The sequence below is a fragment of the Dendrobates tinctorius genome, unplaced genomic scaffold, assembly GCF_039654945.1.
Source record: "Dendrobates tinctorius isolate UK_male_01 unplaced genomic scaffold, ASM3965494v1 ptg000070l, whole genome shotgun sequence".
NCBI lineage: Eukaryota > Metazoa > Chordata > Amphibia > Anura > Dendrobatidae > Dendrobates > Dendrobates tinctorius.
In genome coordinates, this window is record NW_027361738.1 from 67899400 (window position 1) to 67920666 (window position 21267).

Here is a 21267-nt window from a genome sequence, read left to right on the forward strand (position 1 = left end):
GTGCACAGACTAGCTCATTAAATCTACAAAATTTAAAAAAAAAAAATTTCCTACTTGTGATTAACTACTGTAAAAAAATGCCCTCCAAAAATACGTGAGCCCATTCTAACAAAGATTAAAAAAAAAAAAAGGAGTGAAACCCGCAGATGTCTACACTGTTATATTCATACTGTATGAGCCTTATAGATTTTGATAAATGACCAGATTTTGCTAGGCTGAGTGTGATCATTCATTAAAGAGCTGTAAAATCTTGAGAAGTCCTTGTCAGCGGTGACAAGAGAGGAAATAGATTAATATGGTCTAAACGCGGCGGCGAGTAAAATGGACGTTTACCTTGACTTGAAGGTCCTCTGAGCTTTCAGTATCCATGTATAGAGACAGGAGCTTTGGCAATACATTTGCTACAGCGACAGCACGTGCATGCTCAGGAGTGTGTCTACCAATCTGGCCAAGGGACCAAGCAGCAGCTGCCTTGATGTGATCCTCGGCTTCTTCTGACAGGCAGATGGCTAATTGAGGGACCCCCTGCAAGGTTCAACGCAATTGTTCTTAGTGAAAAGCAACGCATATCAACCAATCTCACAAATAACGCAGCACATTACATAGAAAGCATGTCATTTCCTTTGTCTCCTGTGTCTTACTAACTGATAAAGTAGGAAACTATATCAAAAAAAAAATATCCAGGACCCATTAATAATCTCCACGATAAAAAAAACAAAAAAAAAAACACACGAGCCTTTTAGGCAAACAATGGGTTAAACATTAGAGTTCAGCTAGAAATTAGGATGATTACTCCAGTCTATACAGCTTGTGAGCAATATTGCCGCATTATGGTTTTCCTTTCAGGCCGAGGAACCAGAAATTACTGGCGGGCTGAAACTGGGATGGTGATTAAAGAATAGATACCATTCCGTATTCTCAAACAAATTTAGCCTCCGTCTCACACAGACGAGATTTTTAAGTAAAATATTTGCAAAAGTCAAAAATGACAATGTCGCAATTTTTTTAAGAATTTCTTGAAACAAGTGCTTTTGATGGAGTTTCGCGATTTGGTAACTTGTAAAGCGTGCGCTTTTTCTGTTGTTTTTCAAATTCTAAATGGGAAAAGGTCACAAAAAAAGCACCAAAGTATTTTGTGTTCTGAGAGAGAAAAAAAAAAAAAGAAACAAAATTGCTTAAAACAAAGAATCTATGTTGCTACTACTTAATAATTTGCTATAGCCTTTAGTACCATCTGGCTGTAAAAATTTTTGACGGCAAAAAAAAAAAAAAAAAAATAATAATAACGTTATTGAAAATTCTACAAAATGCTGTGTGAATCCAGCTTAAAATGAAAATAAGCATTAGAGTTAGAAAGTGATTAGAAGTCCTCTTTCAGTTACGGACAAAGGCCACAGTGTATCTCTACTCGTAGATCACTGATATTTTTAATTTTTATTAACTTTTATTCTTATACAACAATCTGCTCATAAAAAAAACACTATAAAAAAGTGCTAAAGTCCTCAGCTTAACTCTAAGGTTTTGCTATTCTTTATTTTTGAGATAGTGGCATAAAAAAAAATACAGAAAATAAACAAAACATAAAGTAAATTTCAACAACATTTTGGTCACTGTTTTATTTTTTCTTCGAGAGGAATGATCTAACGGAAAAGAGAAGTAGAATCCTTCCCTCCTCCATTTTGAACAATTCTTTAAATTCTTTTTCCCACCCAAAAATGTAAAGGCCGGATTCATTACAGTGTGTAGATGTGTTTTACGATGGCTTTATTTTAAACGTCTACCGGTGTTTATAGGTGTTGTTCAATTACAAAGATATTTATCTGTCTATTAAAACGAATGAATATCTCAACACAAAGATGGCATTATGGCCCTTTGCTTGTGTTATTTCTGCATTCCTTCAAAAAGAGCCTGAAGACTCACCTCTTCCGACAAGCCTATAACCTGCAGTAACCACCGATCGACCAAACCGCTGCACGACCAGCTCTACCCTCGCCTACTGTATCCTCACCCATCCCTTGTAGATTGTGAGCCCTCGCGGGCAGGGTCCTCTCTCCTCCTATATCAGTTATGACTTGTATTGTTTAACATTACTGTACTTGTATGTATTATGTATACCCCTCCTTACATGTAAAGCGAAATGGAATAAATGGCGCTATAACAATAAATAATAATAATTTTATGGCCACTGGGGGGGTTTTATGCAGAATTACCATGTATGACAATGGATTTTCTCCCAATAAACTTTCAATAGAGTTTAAAATGCATTGGTAAAAATGTTAATGAAAAGTCAAACTCAACGTAAAATGTTTAAAAATTGCATTTTTAAATGCACAAAATTAAATTAAATATATTTTATAAACCTGGATAAACTTACAAATTAAAAAAAATAAGTCCAAAATGGTAAACGAGACCAGTCTCCGTGGATTTCTTAAGGAATCTTAGGATGCATCATTGTGAATTTAAAAAACTAACAGATCTATTTGTTTTCTTTTTGTTATCACACGACGGACATTTTTTGATAGATCATAAAATGATGAAAAATACAATGGATTAGATGCTTAATGAATTTTTGTCAATTTAAAAAAAAACGTCGAACCCTTATGTCTAAAGAAGCTCGCCATAATTTCCTTTCAGCCAAATTCATATGAAACGTGCCTCTGAATGAAATTCGAGGCATATGGTGGTACAGTTGGGGGCTAACAAATCTCTTTAGAAGCACCAATATTCACAGTGAGGACTGAGGCCGTGACTGAAAAAGAACATTAGAATACGCTGCACCAAATTCCAGCCAAATAAAAAGGAAAAAAAAAAAATGTACCAACAAATACAAAAATGTTCACGTTTCAATGCGGTTTTTTCTTTTGTTTAGTTTGGTTTTATACGGTGTTAATTATTCACCATTTTTTTAAATAAAATAGAAACCTGTAGAAAATAGAAAAAAAAAATAGAAACCTGTTTATTAGAATGGTGTGAAAAACATCTGAACATTTCTTCATTATTTACTCGGCTACCCTGGAGACGTCGGCTAAATTATAGGTGCGTTAAATATATTTGTTTTCATTCTACAATAGCATACTATGTCATGAGAAATTAACACCTTCACGGCATTGGGATTTTCTGTTTTTTGTTCTCCTTCTTCCCAGAGCCATAACCGTTTTATTTTTCTGTCAATATAGCGGTATGAGGGCTTGTTTCTGCGGGACGAGTTGTACTTTTGAACGACACCATTGATTTTACCATATAGTGTACTGGAAAACAGGAAAAAAAATACCAAGTGCTGTGATATTGCAAAAAAAAAGTGCAATTCCACAATTGTTTTTTTTTTTTTTTTTTTAACCAGGTTCACTAAATGCTAAAACTGACCTGCCATTATGATTCTCCAGGTCATTACGAGTTTGCAGATACCAAACATGTCTAAGTTTTTTTATTATTTAAACGGTGAAAAAAAAATCCAGAGTTTTTAAAAATAAATAAATATGGTGCCATTTTCTAAGACCAGGAGCGTCTCCATTTTTCGAGATCTGGGGCTGGTTGAGGGCCTATTTTTGGCACGCTGAGCTGATGCTTTTATGGGGTAGATACGATGTTTTGATTGACCGTTATTGCATTTTATTTCAATGTTGTGGAGACAAAAAAATAGAAAAAAAAAGAAAATATTCTGGAGATTTGATTTTTTCTCTTGTTATATTGTTTACGGATCGGATTAATTTTGTTTAGATTTTGAAGGTTTTTTCAGATTTTTTTATTGTTTTATTTTGACTTCATATTTCTTTTTTTAAATATTTAAAAAAAAAATTCTCTACTTTTCACTTGCTTCAATAGACCCCTTAAGAGATTTGAAGCTGCGATCATCTGATCGCTAGTGCTACATTTGGATCAAAAATCCATAATCTCCTATGAACGCTGGCCGTGGGCCAGCGTTCATAGGAGATTTGCAATGACAGGCACAGGGTTCTTCTGCAGACCAGTGGTTTTCATTCCAACCGAATGGGGCACCAATGGGAGGGGTTTGTGACGTGCTTCCGGCACGATCATGATAAATGCTGCTGTCAGAGACTGACAGTGGCATTTAGCATGTTAACTGCCGTGGGTGAATCGCAATTAGACCCATGGCCGTTAGGGGGGCATGACAGCTGATTTGAAGCAGACTAAGGGAAGGATACCAACTATGACGTAGATTGTGAAGGGGGTGACACAATATTCCACTTTTAAGAAATTTGGTGCAAAAAGCAGATAAAAATAACAAAAAAACAAACGTTAATTGTGGCTTGGTGCAGGCAATATTTGTTACAGGCTTAAAACTACATAAAAAATGGCCTAAAGTTGGAAGCAATTGTTTATGTTGCTTTTACTAATATTCATAGTGGCATTTCATGCTGTATTATTGAATTATTTTTCTAATGTGCTTTTAAGGCATATTTAAAAAGCTTGTGAAAAATGACAGACCACAACAATGAGAAAAAAAAAATCCAAAAACCATAAATATGTGTGTAGAGAAAATTATATACAGTCATATGTAAAAGTTTGGGCACCCCTATTAATGTTAACCTTTTTTCTTTATAACAATTTTGGTTTTTGCAACAGGTATTTCAGTTTCATATATCTAATAACTGTGCATCGGTCAACAATACAGCGCACTTTGCACAAGGAGAAGCTGTATCGGAGAGTGATGCGAAAGAAGCCGTTTCTGCAAGCACGCCACAAACAGAGTCGCCTGAGGTATGCAAAAGCACATTTGGACAAGCCAGTTACATTTTGGAAGAAGGTCCTGTGGACTGATGAAACAAAGATTGAGTTGTTTGGTCATACAAAAAGGCGTTATGCATGCGCTGTATTGTTGACCGATGCACAGTGACACCATCTGCAGCAAGATGATGCTGCCGGTCTTTGGAGGTGGTCTGTGGATTGTCCTTGACTGTTCTCACCATTCTTCTTCTCTGCCTTTCTGATATTTTTCTTGGCCTGCCACTTCTGGGCTTAACAAGAACTGTACATGTGTTCTTCCATTTCCTTGCTATGTTCCTCACAGTGGAAACTGACAGGTTAAATCTCTGAGACAACTTTTTGTATCCTTCCCCTGAAAAGCTATGTTGAATAATCTTTGTTTTCAGATCATTTGAGAGTTGTTTTGAGGAGCCCATGATGCCACTCTTCATAGGAGAATCAAATAGGAGAACTACTTGCAAGTGGCCACCTTAAATAACTTTTCTCATGATTTGATACACCTGGCTATGAAGTTCAAAGCTCAATGAGGTTACAAAACCAATTTAGTGCTTCAGGAAGTCAGTAAAAAGTAGTTAGGAGTGTTCAAATCAAGAAAATGATAAGGGTGCCCATACTTTTGCACCGGTCAAATTTTGTTTAAATGCAGATTGCACATTTTCTGTTAGTACAATAAACCTTATTTGAATCCAGAAATATAACTGAGTCCATCAGTTATTAGACATATGAAACTGAAATACCTGTTGCAAAAACCAAAATTGTTATAAAGAAAAAAGGTTAACATTAATAGGGGTGCCCAAACTTTTACATATGACTGTATTCCTATGAACAAAACATGTCTGCAGCATTTTTAGTTTTGAAAAACATCCAAAATTTATTTCTGAATAAATCCCATAAAATGTGAATCCTGCCAAAGAGAATGGCCCAATAAAAAAAACATGAAAACTTGAAATAAAAGTCCATGACTTGTCATCAATCCAGAACATTGAGCGACGACCCGCAAGGATCTTGAATTCTGGACCAGAACCAACCCGAATGCACTAATACTGTGATGGAGGCCCATCAGAGTTATCAGAATATACCACGGATGATGGTTGATAATAGCATGATCATATGGATCACATTTTCTTTGCTCCATATGCAATTGTCGAACAATGACGTCCTCAGTGTTTGTGATGGGCGAGAAGTCCGCAGACGCTACAGGCCATGGTAGCACGTTTAGGCCGTGCAGGCTACTCACAGTAGTACCAGCAACATGAGACCTGGTGTTTTCATGTTGAAAATGGCTTTGGAGAAATGGCCATACCACTTGTTCATCGACCAAATCAATGTAATGTCGAACTGTTAATGGGCATGGAATGAAGACTAGCGGGCTCCAACTACGGTAAGTTATGCCCAATCACACTATAATCCTGGGAAGAGGACCGGTGTGATCAGGTGCAGACTGGGGCTAAAATTCAGCCCTGGCATTTGAAATCACACAGGCCCATGCTGTCCCCGTCCTCAAGCACCAGATGGGATACATAACTAATATTACCCTGGATGGAGGAAAGCAAGATTTGCTACAAGACCAATATTTCTAATGATACCTCTGTTACAACTCTTAACAGTATGGGTGTCTTGAGAACACCGATTCTGTTACCAACATAGCAGACAAGGTGGCCCACCACCAGACAGGCCCTTCTGGCATTTGCCAGAATTGCCAGATGGCCAGTCCGGCCCTGGGTGTGATGTCCCTTTGCAAAGGCCTCCTGGTGGCTTCCCCGACTCGTTCATCTTGGCCAAGGTTGCATGTGTTCTTAAAGGGGAAAGGGAATTCATACACTGTCAGATATCTCTCTAGTGGTTTATTAATCCTGAGAAAGTTCAATATGCCCGACCCAGTTTTTCCCTGACGTATGCTAGGAGTCAGTACACCACCAGTCACATTAGAGGACCAGCCAGTCGCGTTAAAATCAAAAGGTTCAGCCGAAAGTCATCTAATGTGCATAGCGACCTTAGCTAGCAGATTTACATTCAGGAGTTTGGAAAAGCTGGATAGAGAGGTCATTGTAGCCTTATTAGTTATCAAACACCTTTCCTAAAAACAGATAAAACCAAGAAACGACTGGTTTTATTTTTTGACATTTTCTTTTATAGCTTTCTGAAATTCTTTATAGTTCACAAAGAGATTAGTTATAATTTCAGTTCTACCCATGCTTATTCCGTTCCCTAAAAAGAGATATTTTTGCAGCTTGCTCGTTGTGTGTGTGACTTGATTACGCAATTAAGCCCTTCCAGAAGAAACTGGTTGAACATGCACTAATGCGAGGAGGATTTAAGGCACTTCAAGTTAATGGCAATTTCAGGCAGTGCCCCGCTTCTACGCCGTGCATGTTAATCTGCATCCATCAGGGACCTGAAAGGGTTACTCTTTCCACCTGTATGTCAAAAGCAGCTGTTCCATTTGTTCTTCCAAAGATGCACTGGGGAATATGGAAATATTGATTTTTGTTTTCCTTCCAAAGGACTAAATGGTCTATTGTATGAACCAGGCAACTAGGGGCCTAGGTTGTCGAGGCCTGCTGGGATTTCTAGTGCCACAATAGGAGAGCCGCAGCTTTTCTTCATGTGTAATGGGCAGATTATATATAGTATGGGGAAATGCTGCATTAAGTACACATACAATCAGTAATTGTTTTTAAGTTCACTGAATTTCTAAAAAGAGTTTGTAGGACATGGCAATTTTTAAGAAAAATTACCATAAGTAAAGCTGAAATTTCCTAGTAATTAGCTTATCTAGTCTGGAGCTCAGGTGAAAAGAAGTCATCACTGGAAGCCAGAATATCTACTAGAACACAGAGCTGCCGGTAAGCATTGGCTTCCTGACAGCCGTACAGGCAATCCTCGCCGCATGATTTAGCAAGTGCTGGTCACTACGTCTGTTCTTGAACATGACATTCTGTCACCCACAGGCTAGGCTACCAGCACTGAACAGAAAATAAACATTTTCAACTTAAATAACCCTTCCATAAGCCATTCTATACATTGCAGTTAAAGAGGGAGCTTACTGTCAATTAGGTTTTAGTTATAGTATTTTTTTTGTTTCATTATGCTACAGTCATTGCAAACATGTGAGTTTTTAATGTATTACATTACCTTATTTTACTTCCTTCTCTCTCAACCACTATGCTGCAGTGCTGTTTTATATGGGCAGTTCAAGCTCCTTTAAAAGCTGCTCTCGGCTGCTGCTCAGACAAGATCTATACACTGCATTCAATCAGTCTGAGTACTGGACGAACTTATCCCTGCCTGAATGCTGGAGTAAGGAGCAGAGAGGCTCAGACAGAGAAAGTCCTGTACACAGACTGTTTGAATATAGTGTATGGATCTTGTCTGAGCAGCAGCTGAAAGGAGCTCCTAAAGGAGCTTGAACTAGGCATTGAAATAGCACTGCAGAAAAGTGTTTGGGAAATCCAGTGTTTAATGACTCTTCAGTGGGCAACCATGTAATGCTGTAATCAATAGGCTCTTATGATGATGCACAGACATGCAAGATCCTACAGGGAAATCACTCTTTGTATCTATTCTCCACAGCCAGTCTCCAGATGTCAACCCCATAGAAAACCTTTGGAGGGATTTCAAAGTCTGTGTTACCCAGTGACAGGCCCAAAACTTCACTACTCCAGAGGAGATCTGTATGGAGGAATGGGCCAACATACCACCAACAGTGTGTGCCAACCTTGTGAAGACTTACAGAAAACGTTTGACCTCAGTCATTGCCAACAAAGGATATATAACAAAATATTGAGATGAAGTTTTGTTAATGACCAAATACTTATTTTCCACCATAATTTGCAAAATAAATCTTAATCAGACAAGGTGATTTTCTGGATTTCATTTCTCATTTTGACTCTCATAGCTGTGGTCTACCTATGATGTCAATTACAGGCCTCTCTCATCTTTATAAGTGGGAGAACTTGCAAACTTGCACAATTGGTGGCTGACTAAGTATAAGTACTGTTTTCCTGTGAGTGAGTATGTATGTGTATATATATATATATATATATATATAGACACACACACATATATACATACATACCCACACGTATACTATTTATATCTATACATAATTCATGTGTTTTAATGGAGGATAGTCTTCATAACCTGAGCTACAAGAATGTGTGTTTGTGAACGCTGTATGGTACAAGCTCATAATCATATGGGTTTATTAGCATATTAACCATAATGTACCACTGTAATTATTCATAAGGGAATCTTCAACAGTCCCTAATGAATAATTTTATGCGTGCCATTTGCTAAGCTGCTGCATAGTAACAAAAGATGCAGCTGATGGGTGACATCTCTGAATCCAGTACAGTCACTCACAATTCGTAGAAGGACTGGCACAACTGGCACTTTCAATCCAAGATTTCAGAGCACGGAGAATAATGAATGGGATTCGGCAATGGATCTTGGAAGACCTAGTATTTACTTTTCTCTTTTCTGGGTACATTATTAGAGAGGGTCAACGGAAGACCTACTAGGGACCCGATTCTCCCTGGTGACTTTTTTTGTGTAAAGAAGAATGCCACCCCAAAAAATGGACACATTTTGTTAATTTGAATGCAAGATAAATTACTTAATTTTGGCCACTCTGCTTGTTTTACTTCCAGAAATTACGGCATATTTCTATATTTCTATTTAATGGTGACTAGAGATGGGCGAACCCGAACATTAAAGTAGGTAAACACACCAGTGGGAAGAGCCGGGCAAAGCGCCAGAATTGGTGCATCAAATATATGCGCCTTTTCTGGGCGGCTGTGGGCTGCTATTTTTAGGCTGGGGGGGGGGCAATATCCTAAGTCCCTTACCAGCCTGAGAATACCAGCATCCAGCTGTCTGCTTTAAAGGGAATCTGTCACCTTTTCTTTGGACTATGAGCTGCCGGCATCAACATCAGGGGCTTATCTACAGCATTCTGTAATGCTGTAGATAAGCCCCTGATGTAACCTGAAAGATAAGAAAAAGGAGTTAGATTATACTCACCCAGGGACGGTCCATTCTTGGTCCGATGGGTGTTGCGGTCCTCAACAGGGCAGAGCAGTGCGCCTGCGTCGGAGCCACGACAGGAAGGAAAGAAGACGGCATCGTGTGAAGTTGGGAGGCGCCGGACAGGACCGCTACACCCATCGGACCGGACCGGATGCCGGAGTGAGTATAATCTAACTCTTTTTTCTTATCTTTCAGGTTACATCAGGGGCTTATCTACAGCATTACAACAGCCTTGCTAAAGCTGACAACTGAGGGTTGCAGTCCCCAGCTGTGAGTACAGAGCGGACACAGGCTGATGAATACTCCCATCACTTGCTCCTGCTCTCACTGTTATTAGCGGCAGCAGGCGTCGGCTGATGAGACCAGTAGTCCTATCAGCTGACACCAGTGACCGGAGGTAAACTTTATACCTTCAATCACAGCTGCACACTCATGTTGTCTTGACAGCATGGGAACCGCGTCTGTCTGACCGGTGGTGATGATTTTACCGCCGATGAGAAGCGGTGTTTGCATGACAGCTCAGCAAACACTGGATGTTCAAGCCCCCATACAAAAAACTTTTTGTAACTGTTCGGCCAAACCTGCCGGACCCAAACATCCAAGTGTCCGCCCATATCTAGTGGTGACAAAAAGATACAATAAGGCTTCTTTTATATTTATCGTGTTTTTGCTGGCCGTTTTTTCGGGCCTAATAGATTTCTATGTGGCCGCAAAATCGGCCCGCAAAAATTAGTGAGAGTGCCGTATGTGCCTGCTCGAACTTTTTCACGGCTTAGGGACACGGCCCCTCACTGAAAATCAATGGGGCTGCAAAAAAACAAACTGAAGTTTGTTTTTGCGGTGCACCGTCACTTCCGGTTTTGCGGAACACCATTTTTTTTCCCAATACTTCTTCCATAGTATTGTAAACATGAAAAACGGAGATCCGCAAGTTTTTTGTGGTCCGTTATTGCGGCAGACCGTGAAAACTGCGGTGATACGGCCAGCAAAAACGGGCTGCAATAACGGGCTGCACAAAACCCGGTAAATGTAAAAGAAGCCTAAAGTCATAACGGTTGACACTTTGGAATTGAAATACTTTTAAAAATTCACAACCAACACAGCATTTCTCACACTTTTGCAAAAATGGACACAACGAGATACAGTTATGGCTAAAAGTGCTGGCACTCTTGAAATTCTTCCAGAAAACAAAATATTTTTCCTAGAAAATTACTGCAATTACCCATGTTTTGTTGCACACATTTATTTCCTCTGTGTGTATTGGGGATAAATACAGAGAAAAAAGTAAAATTGGATACAATTTTACACAAAACTCCCAAAATAGGCAGTACAAAATTGTTGGTACCTTTCCAAAATTTTTGGGTAAACAACTTTGCTTCAAGCATATGATGCTCGTGCAAACTCACCTGTGGCAAGTAACAGGTGTGGACAATATGAAAAATCACACCTGAAACAGGATAAAAAGAGAAGTTGACGCAACCTTTGCAATGTGTATCTGTGTGTGCCACACTAAGCATGAAGAACAGAAGAGGAGAAGAGAACTGTCTGAGAGTCAAAATTGTTGAAAAATATCAACAATCTCAAGGTTAGGCCTGTTTCACACTTGCTTTTTTTTGCAGCGCGTTTTTCCCGCAAAAAAACGCATTGAAAAACACATACAAAAGCATACAACTGCTGCGTTTTTTTCAAGCATTTTTATGAGCATGCATGAAAAAAACGCAGCGTTTTTAAGCGTTTGTATGCGTTTTTAGTGCGTTTTTACCGCGTTTGCGTTTTTTTCCAACATTAGGTGGCCCCTCACACTAACCCAAACCATGACTTTACTAACCCTAACCCTGACCCTAAGCCTTAACCAAACCATACTTAACCCTAACCCTGACCCTAACCCTGACCCTAACCCTGACCCTAACCCTTAACCAAACCATACTTAACCCTAACCCTAACCCTGACCCTAACCCTTAACCAAACCATACTTAACCCTAACCCTGACCCTAACCCTGACCCTAACCCTAACCCTTAACCAAACCATACTTAACCCTAACCCTGACCCTAACCCTTAACCAAACCATACTTAACCCTAACCCTAACCCTGACCCTAACCCTTAACCAAACCATACTTAACCCTAACCCTGACCCTAACCCTGACCCTAACCCTTATTCTGACCCTAACCCTTAACCAAACCATACTTAACCCTAACCCTGACCCTAACCCTAACCCTTAACCAAACCATACTTAACCCTAACCCTAACCCTGACCCTAACCCTTATTCTGACCCTAACCCTTAACCAAACCATACTTAACCCTAACCCTGACCCTAACCCTAACCCTGACCCTAACCCTTAACCAAACCATACTTAACCCTAACCCTGACCCTAACCCTGACCCTAACCCTAACCCTTAACCAAACCATACTTAACCCTAACCCTGACCCTAACCCTAACCCTGACCCTAACCCTAAACCCCCTTAACTAACCCTAACTTTACCCAAACCCCTAAATTCCATTGTCTAAACTAATGGTAAAAAAAAAACCGCATGTGCAAAAAAACGCATACATAAGCATGCCAATGCGCACATATGCTCACCATAGACTTATAATGGGTGTCTTGCTGTAAAAAAACGCATTGCGCGCGCATGCGTTTTTTTGAGGCAAATCGGACGCACAAAAAATGCAACAGGTTGCATTTTGTGCGCCCGAGCGCATACCGCAAAAAAACGCATGCGCGGTAAAACGCTTACAAACGCATGTGTATGCGCACATAAGCGCATCCCATGCAAAGTATAGGGAAAAAAAACGCATGCGCTAATTAGCGCTAAATTACCGCGAAAAAAAACGCAAATGTGAAACCAGCCTTACAAGTCCATTTCCAGAGATTTTTATGTCCCTTTGTCCACAGTGCGCAACATAATCAAGAAGTTTACAACCCATGTCACTATAGCTAATCTACCTGGATGTGAATGGCAGAGAAAAATTGATTAAAGGTTGCAATGCAGGATAGTCCGAATGGTGGATAAGCAGCCACAATCAAGTTCCAAAGAAATTCAAGCTGTCCTGCAGGCTCAGGATGCATCAGTGTCAGTGTGAACAATCCGCCGACATTTGAATTAAATTAAATGCTGTGTCAAGAGACCCATGAAAACCCCACTGTTGACACAGAGACATAAAACAGCTATTCGGCAGTTTGTCAAAATTTACATGTGTAAACTAAAATCCTTTTGTGAAAGTGTCTTGTGGACAGATGAGACCAAGATAAAGCTTTTTGGTAAAGCACATCATTCTACTGTTTACTGAAAACAGAATGTGATGTACAAAGAAAAGAACACAGTCCCTACAGTCAAATATAGTGGAGGTTCATATATGTTTTGGGGTTGTTTGACTGCCGCTGGCACTGGGGGCCTTGATTGTGTGCAAAGCATCATGAAATCTGAAGATTATCAAAGGACTTTGGATATAGTGCCTAGTGTCAGAAAGCTGGGTTTGCTTACTAGGTCATGGGTCTTCCAGCAGAACAATGACCCAAAACATACTTCAAGAAGCACCCAGAAATGGATGGAAACAAAGTGCTGGAGAGTTCTGAAGTGGTCAACAATGAGTCCAGATCTAAATTCCATTTTACACCTGTACAGAGATCCAATTGCTGCTGGGAAAAGGCGCCCTTCAAATATGAAAAACCTGGAGCAGTTTGCAAAAGAAGAGTCCTCCAAAAGTCCAGTTGAGAGGTGTAAGAAGTTTGTTGATGGCTATAGGAAGCAATTGATTGTGGTTATTTATTCCAAAGGCTGTGCAACCAAATATTAAGTTTAGGATGCTAACAGTTTTTGTCCAGCCCATTTTGGGGGTTTTGTATAAAATTATGTCCAATTTGCCTTTTATTCTCATTTTTTTGTGTTGTTCCAGTAAACACAAAGGAATGAAACATGTGTAACAAAATGTGTAATTGCAAAAATTTTCTGGGAGAAATACCTCATTTTCTGGAACAATTTCAAGGCTGCCAACACCTTCGGTCATAACCGTGTATAAATAATCTTCTTTTAAATGCCCCCTTTATTCTCAAAGCTATGCACAAAGTCAGTCTGGCACCAAAAAAAGTTTGATGTAGAAGCCCCAATAGCAGGAATCATTAGTGATGCATACCCCATTGACTTTTTTCTGGTGATTAAACGTAGATCTAATAACTAGAAGGATGCTAATAGTAACTAGTTGATGACAGCTATTGTGACATGGTGCGTTATTCTCCTCATTATAGGACATTCCTCCACGTAATGTAAGCAAGGAGCACATTCTTCTCCAGTAACTAACCTTTGAGATGATGACAGCCATTGCAAGGTTCTCGGAATGAGCCGCTACATAACCCAACATCATGACCCCAGGAAGTCTCACATTCCCCTTGCTGTTTCCAATGCAGTCTATGACGGCGGCCACTCCTCCTGCATTTACTATGAGCTGAGACAGCTGGAATTAAAAGATGATAAATTACAATTTAGCAATAAAAGAAACTAAACTGAACAAGAGTAAGTAGGCTACAAATATGCAATTAAAACAACATTATAACGTGTGTCGGATATCAACGTCAATGTTTACATGATTAATAAAGAGTGGAAAAGGATTGCAGGAGTGGAGAACAATATTGCAACAAAACAAGGTATGCAGTTTCATTGTCAGCCCAGTCTATCTGAGCAGTGAGCAGCCGAGACATAGCTGTGAAGGACCAGCGCCAATACGCCGTACCCTTTCTATTCTCAGGAAAATGGGGTTTCTAATTCTTATTATCTCAAACGATCATAGAGTTATGGCATATCCTAAGAAATTTGCTATCACTTTGATAACGTTACAACATCATTAATATCCAGTACACATAAATATTTACTACTATCTTATCAATCTAAATTCCCGATATATGATAAATACAAATGGGAAGCAGAGGTTGGGCCTAGATCAGATTAAATGTGCAAAAACATCCTGAAATCCATTCCCAGGTTGTCACTGAGTGAGTCTCAGCATCTCTCGCATTTATACCAGGTTTACAGGGTACACAGAACTTTTAGTTTACTCTGCAAAATGGGAATTAGGCTCAATGTGTGAAAAGGATGAAACCCATTTAATGCATATGATATGAAAATGAACTAGAATTGGAACTGTTTTGAAAGAGGTGTTATCTCTAAAAGAGGTGAGCGAGTATTTCCAATTTCGGTTCGGCTCACGATTGTCTAATTTGCAATATTCGCCGATTTAATCGTCGATTAAATCGCCAAATACACCCGAACATACACAGCACAAAAACTGCGGGACAGAGTGGGAAACACCGGCGTAGCGCTTCTGATTGGTGGTGAAATCATCCCCGCTGGTCAAAGAGCCGCGGTTCCCACACTGTAAGAAGACAGCGTGAGCGCTCAGCTGTGATTGGAGGTATAAAGTTTACCTCCGGTCACTGGTGTCAGCTGATGGGACTACAGCTCCCATCAGCTGACACCTGCTATCGCTAATAACAGTGAGAGCAGGAGCAGCGTATGGGAGTATTCATTAGCCGGTTCCTGTGCTGTAAATAATTTAAAAAAAAACAAAAACCTGCGTGGGTTCCCCTGGGGGCTGCAACCCTCAGCTGTCTGCTTCAGCAAGGTTGGTTATCAAGAATAGAGGGGTCCCCATGCCGTATTTTTCATTATTTAAATAATTTTTAAAAAACGGCCTGGAGTACCCCCTATTTTTGACAACCAACCTTGATAAAGCAGACAGCTGGGGGCTGGTATTCTTAGACTGGTAAGAGGCCATGGATATTGGCCCCCCAAGCCTAAAAATAGCAGCCCGCAACTGCCCAGAAAAGGCACATCTATTACATGCGCCAATTCTGGCGCTTTCCCCGGCTCTTCCCATTTGCCCTGTAGCAGTGGCAAGTGGGGTTCATATGTGTGGGGTTGAGGTCACCTTTGTATTGTCCGGTGACATCAAGCCCACGGATTAGTAATGGAGGGGCGTCTATAAAACATCTATCCATTGCTAATCCTATAGTTGTGTGGTAAATAAAGACACAGCCAGAATAAAGTCCATATTAGAAATAAGACTAAACAGTTTTCCATTTTATTTAAAAATAGCAAACACAGTTATACTCACTTAACACCTATTCTACCGAAGCCCTCGTTCTCCTGTAATAAAACTAAAATAAAAAAAAACAATATACCATACCTGTCTGTCGTTCTGTCCCACGCCGTAATCCATGTCTGGGGGATAATTGGTTTTCAACCTGGACGGTGCCAAGATACGACCGTTCCAACTGAGAACCACTGGGGAATGAACTCAGTAACCTGTGGTGACGTCATCGAGGTTATGTCCGGTCACTGAGGCTGCGTTCCCAGCCAGGCTGAACTGAAGTTCCCGATAATGATAGATATGCTTCGAATTTTATATCAAGCTGGCAAATTATTTGTCTTACACTGGGTAAATTCCAGTCCCAGTAGTACTGCAGAATTAATAAATAACATAAGACTTGAAAAAGCACTGTATCAAAAAATTCTCTAAACATATTCCAGAAAAAAAAAATGGGAGAGATGGTTGGACACTCCAGGGTTACTCTCTGATATTTTAGTAAGAGAACGTATTATGAACATGCTTTTCTGATGTATGTTATCTAAATATTGATAGCGGTTGCATTTGGCATTGGATATAAACAATGGGGTGGTGAGCGGGAAAGAAATTGACTACATAGTTCATTTAGTACTACTGTATTCCTTTACAGTGCTTGTATTTTGTTACTCTTTGGACAATGGAATGAAGTGTTTTTTCAATTAAAAAAAAAAAAATCTGATTTAAAAAAAAAAAAAAAAAAATTAAAAAAAAGAAATACGCCATCACTTAAAGGCAACCTGTCATGTCCTTTTTGGCATGTAAAGTGTCCCCAGTGCGTGGTTAGTGATGCAAAAAAAAAAAAAAACAGCACTCAGATGCCCTCTATGCGCTATCCCTTTTTCATGGACTGATGGAGAAGGAGGAGAAACTGTTTTTTTTCCCAATCAGAGAAAAACTGACCAAACGCTGACGAAACTCACATCAAAATCACTGATTTCCCGTATGTGAAAAAAAATGTCTGAATGAGGCCTTAATGTTCCAGATTAAATAAGTTATGTCATGGCGGGCTAAAAAAATTGTTTGTTATAGTTCTAAGATGGCCACAGATATGTCAGACAAGCCTGCTGAATGTAATGTGCATGGAAGCAGACTGAGCAGATTTCAACATCCAGATTGTTGTTCCCTATAGATAAGCAGTGACAGTGATCTCTGGAGGACACTTCTCACTTTCAGTATTTGCTCAGTTTTTGACATCATTAGTAGTAAGCTAAAATCAGGAATGGTCTTTTATGTTCCAGTAACAATGATGTAACTGTGACGGAGCCTCCTAAAGTCCTACCCTATAAAGCAGATTTGCCATATAGAGTGGAGTTCACATGGAGTTTTTTTCTACATGGATTCTGAAGTGGTCCTCCTCCAAAACCCACATCAAAAACTTATTCAAATATCCTTGGAATATGCATCCTCTTGATTTAATAGGAAAATCCACATTGTTGTTCATAACGAGGGTTCTTTTCAATGAGGCTTTTTTGAAAGCCTCGTGGAGAACAAAACAAAACAAAAATAAAAATGAACGCATCACTTCTTTAATTCCTCTTGAGAAAGAATACGTAGACAATGGCATGTCAAAAAGTTGAACAAAAATATGTGAAACAAAATATAAAAATTAAGATCTAAAAACCTTGTCAATAACGTGGATTCTGTAGAAAAATCACATTGGACTTTTACTCTAGAAAAAAAAAAACTCCATGTGAACATACCTTTAGAAGTCTGAAAAAAATCTAGGCGACATCCCTCATTTGTAATGAAGTCAGATGAGAAACCTATAGAGGCACGCTCTGACTGTATAGACGAGAACAGCGCAGGATGTTCCTGGAGATTTCTGCTTGGCTAGATATGCCTCTAATAGTGTAGAATCCGACCAGGCAAAGAATGCAGATTTTTAGGTGTCTGCAAGATGTCACAATTGGATTGGAGGTTGGTTATCCGCAGCGTAAATGCTTTATGACAGCATATGACATCCTGGTTAAATGCCAATCTCTCTGAGAAGCCAAGAGTTAAGAATTGGGGACACAGAGTATTTACAAAATGGTCTCTAAATTGTTGTCTAAATTGTTGTGACATCTCAGAGCTGCCGTCATTTAATATGAGAAATATATATTGGGATGGGGGAGGGGGGGTATAATATGTAATGATTTTTAACTCAGCATATCTTTATTTATATGATAATCTCATCACTTGACATGCACGGCTATTGCTGAATCAACAATTGACACCAGCTTAGCAGCAACCCTTGAGGGCAACGGGTCGCCTCACCGCAGCCCATAGAAGTCATGCTGAGTCACGATCAACAAAAGAAAGGATTTCAATATCCTGCACGCTAATTCATCTGATGATGACTCACACACAAAAGGATTAAAGTATCATTTTAATTTGTAGTTTACTCTCTCAACCCACCAATCTAGCTCCAAGTGATGCTATTAATCCGGGCTGAATTATACATTAACGCTGCACGTCGCTATTTTCGAACACATTTACCTCGGGTGTGTGTCGGGCAATTTCTCGGATTAGAGTGGCTGAGTTTTTCCTGACGTATTCGTCCGGGTCTTTCAGGCAAGTCAAGACGACTGGGAAAATTTCCGCTTCTACCACCATCTCTGCTAAATCCACCGAATGCTTGGATATTTGACTTAAAGCAGAAAGCACCTGTCGCTGTTACATAGAGACAATGTTATGTCTGAGATCGTCATATCACTAACGGAGGACAACAATTTCAGTATTGCATAATGAGAAGTTATACAATGTTCTGGTTTTAAAGATCTCTGCTGGCAGTCATGTCATCGCAACCTTTCCAGTGGGAGGAACAGATTCAGAAAGTATATTGGAAAATTGTGGAACTTTCCTCTATACAAATAGGTTTTGTTTAGTGACACAAGAATAACTCCTTTACGTCCTATTTATTTTTTGTGCCATTTTTCCAGGACTGTACAAAAATTATTTTTTTTTTTTTTTTTACCTTGCATGCATTTAAAAAAAAATTTCTATAAAAAAAAATCCTATAGGAAAAATATAAGAAAAGGACTGCGTTTGCCAGTGTCGAAAGTGCATCAAAAGCTTTGGAAAAAAATGCATTGTTTGTATTAGGTTTCATATTTTATTGACCCACAGCCATAGAAGAGTGTGTAATATTCACTAGCTAATAAGGATGATTTCGCACACATCATTTTCCGCCACGCTTTTTTTGCTGCAAAAAACAACGCCACATGAGAAGTCAGCTGTAAAATATTAAACGTAAAATGTAATGGGCTTTTGCTCGTTTATTTACACTTCTGGCATGTTTTCGGGTCCTCGGCGTCCACAACCCCCCTCCCCCCCTCCAAGGCAGCATATTCTGAAAGTGGCATGTGCGTGCGTGTGCATATACACACAAAAGACAAAAGTTTGGAAAAAGACATAGGAAAAAAAGAATCACCAAAAAAAAAAAAGTCTTTGAGCTTTCTTTTTTTTAACATGGATTTTCAAGTGGATTTTTTTCTAAATTCGTGAATAACAACTGCTGAAAAAGCTTCCTAGTGATTCCTAACTTTTTCCACATGGAGATAGAAGCAACATGTCAAATCTTTAGATATTTATGCTTGGGGGAAAAAAAAAAAAAAAAAAAAGCTCCAATGTAGAGCACCAACTCACTGAAAAAGCAGAATGCACAAGAACTGCATGAAAAAGGCACATCAAAAATGCTTAAAAAAAGTTCTCTCTTTAATGTGGTTCTTCGACGTGGATTTTTCAGAGAAGTATTCTGGGAACCAAAGTAACAAATGAAATGATAACATACGATTGGCGGCTATTACTGCTCCACTTGTCTTTTGCATCACATTTTCTACTCAATTCCCTCTGTTCAGTTTCTGCCTCTGGTTTTGTGAAATTTTATGTTTATTAGAGATCTGTGCTGGATTACCAGATACTCAGTATTATCATATGCCTCATGGATCCCCCCCACGTTTACTGAAAATAGGTTTATAGATAGATTAATTGCAATATATTAACATTTGGGGGAATTTACACAACAATAAGAAAACTCAGATGTGTGGGTCTTCACTACATACTACTTAAACCTCTTCTCAAGAAATACAGGGGACACATGGCGGCTAATGTATAACTGCAGAATGAATGGGAAAGTGAATTCCTTGGGTGGCTGGCTTTGTGCTGGTCACTGCAGATCAACCAAAAGCATCTGTCCAAGGCAAACAATTCATGACAAATGAGAAAAGCAGCTACTTCTGCGAGAGGCAAAGTGAGACGGCTACAGTGCAATACTCATGGTCCAGGAAGGAGATTATCTTCAGGTGTAGATATTGGCAAAACAAAACTACCGTAAAACCCTAAGCTATCGTCACTGCTTTCATACAGATGTAGCAGAGCTGAGCGTGTTACGGGTAAACAAAGCTGCATGTGTCATTTGGTACAGGAAAGATGTATATCTTTCCTATGTATACCCCTCCTCACATGTAAAGCGCCATGGAATAAATGGCGCTATAATAATAAATAATAATAATATCTTTGTTCCGTGTTAGCCAGTAGATAGAAAAATATTTAGAATTGAGAGTCCTCAGTGGTTGATACCTTTTAATGGCTAACACATCAGACCTGAGGAGTCTCGAAAGCTTGCAATGTGTTACCATCTTTTCAGTTAGCCATTAAAAGGTATCAACCACTGAGGACTCACAATTCTCAATAGTTTTGTGTCATTTGGTATAACTCATCAAGATGTTAAAAATGAAGGCAAAGGATACATTTAACTGGTGCGTCCTCTAATGAATCAGAGAAACATTATTCTACCCAGCACACAGCCAAAGAGAGTTAAAGCCACAGTAAATGCTACAAGTAAAAGGATCAATGAAAATGAGTACCTTAAGTTTAGCATCTGGATAGAGAATCATCTGGGCCAAGTGGGCGATTGCCCCTGCGTCCACCACCGTCTGCGCCAGCTCTGGAGAATGCTTTGATAGATCACTCAGAGCTGAAGCAGCAATCCTTTTCAAAGCGACTTCTGGCTCTTGGATACACAGCACTAGGAGGGGAACTGCTCCTGCATCCACCACAGCTTGTGACAGTTCTGGGGGTCCAACAAGAGGTAATTAAGTAAGCATGGGTGACTGACCCTTGTGCAAGCCATTTTTCACTATGACAGACACACCAAAAGGAAAAGAGGGCAGGGTGGACTTTGCTGTCTACAGAGATCTGCATTTCAAATCAGCCCTCCCAGTTCCTGAAGACATGCGGACCAATCCCTGGCTGAAAGGGGCACCGGTCAATAGTTGGAGCACCCCCTCCACCCCCTTTTCTTCAGACACACACTGGAGGTAGATTAGGCTGTTATTCTATTGGAAAAAGTAAGCAGATGTCAGCTGTTAGGGCCAGACTAGTCCACGCTGCCATTATATGCATGGCTGA

At 39.6% G+C, this 21267-nt stretch overlaps 1 protein-coding gene across 3 annotated transcripts in view; it reads right to left on the reverse strand.

The window, feature by feature from the left end:
- SPAG6 (sperm associated antigen 6) overlaps positions 1 to 21267 on the reverse strand; it is a 251931-nt gene that overhangs the window by 62112 nt on the left and 168552 nt on the right. For all 3 annotated transcript variants that reach the window (XM_073581813.1, XM_073581814.1, XM_073581815.1), the window contains 4 exons: positions 20724 to 20929; positions 18355 to 18528; positions 14056 to 14208; positions 334 to 525 (listed from right to left, as the gene is read on the reverse strand). In XM_073581813.1, coding sequence (XP_073437914.1) covers positions 334 to 525; positions 14056 to 14208; positions 18355 to 18528; positions 20724 to 20929 — 725 coding nt within the window. The remainder of the gene's footprint in view (positions 1 to 333; positions 526 to 14055; positions 14209 to 18354; positions 18529 to 20723; positions 20930 to 21267) is intronic.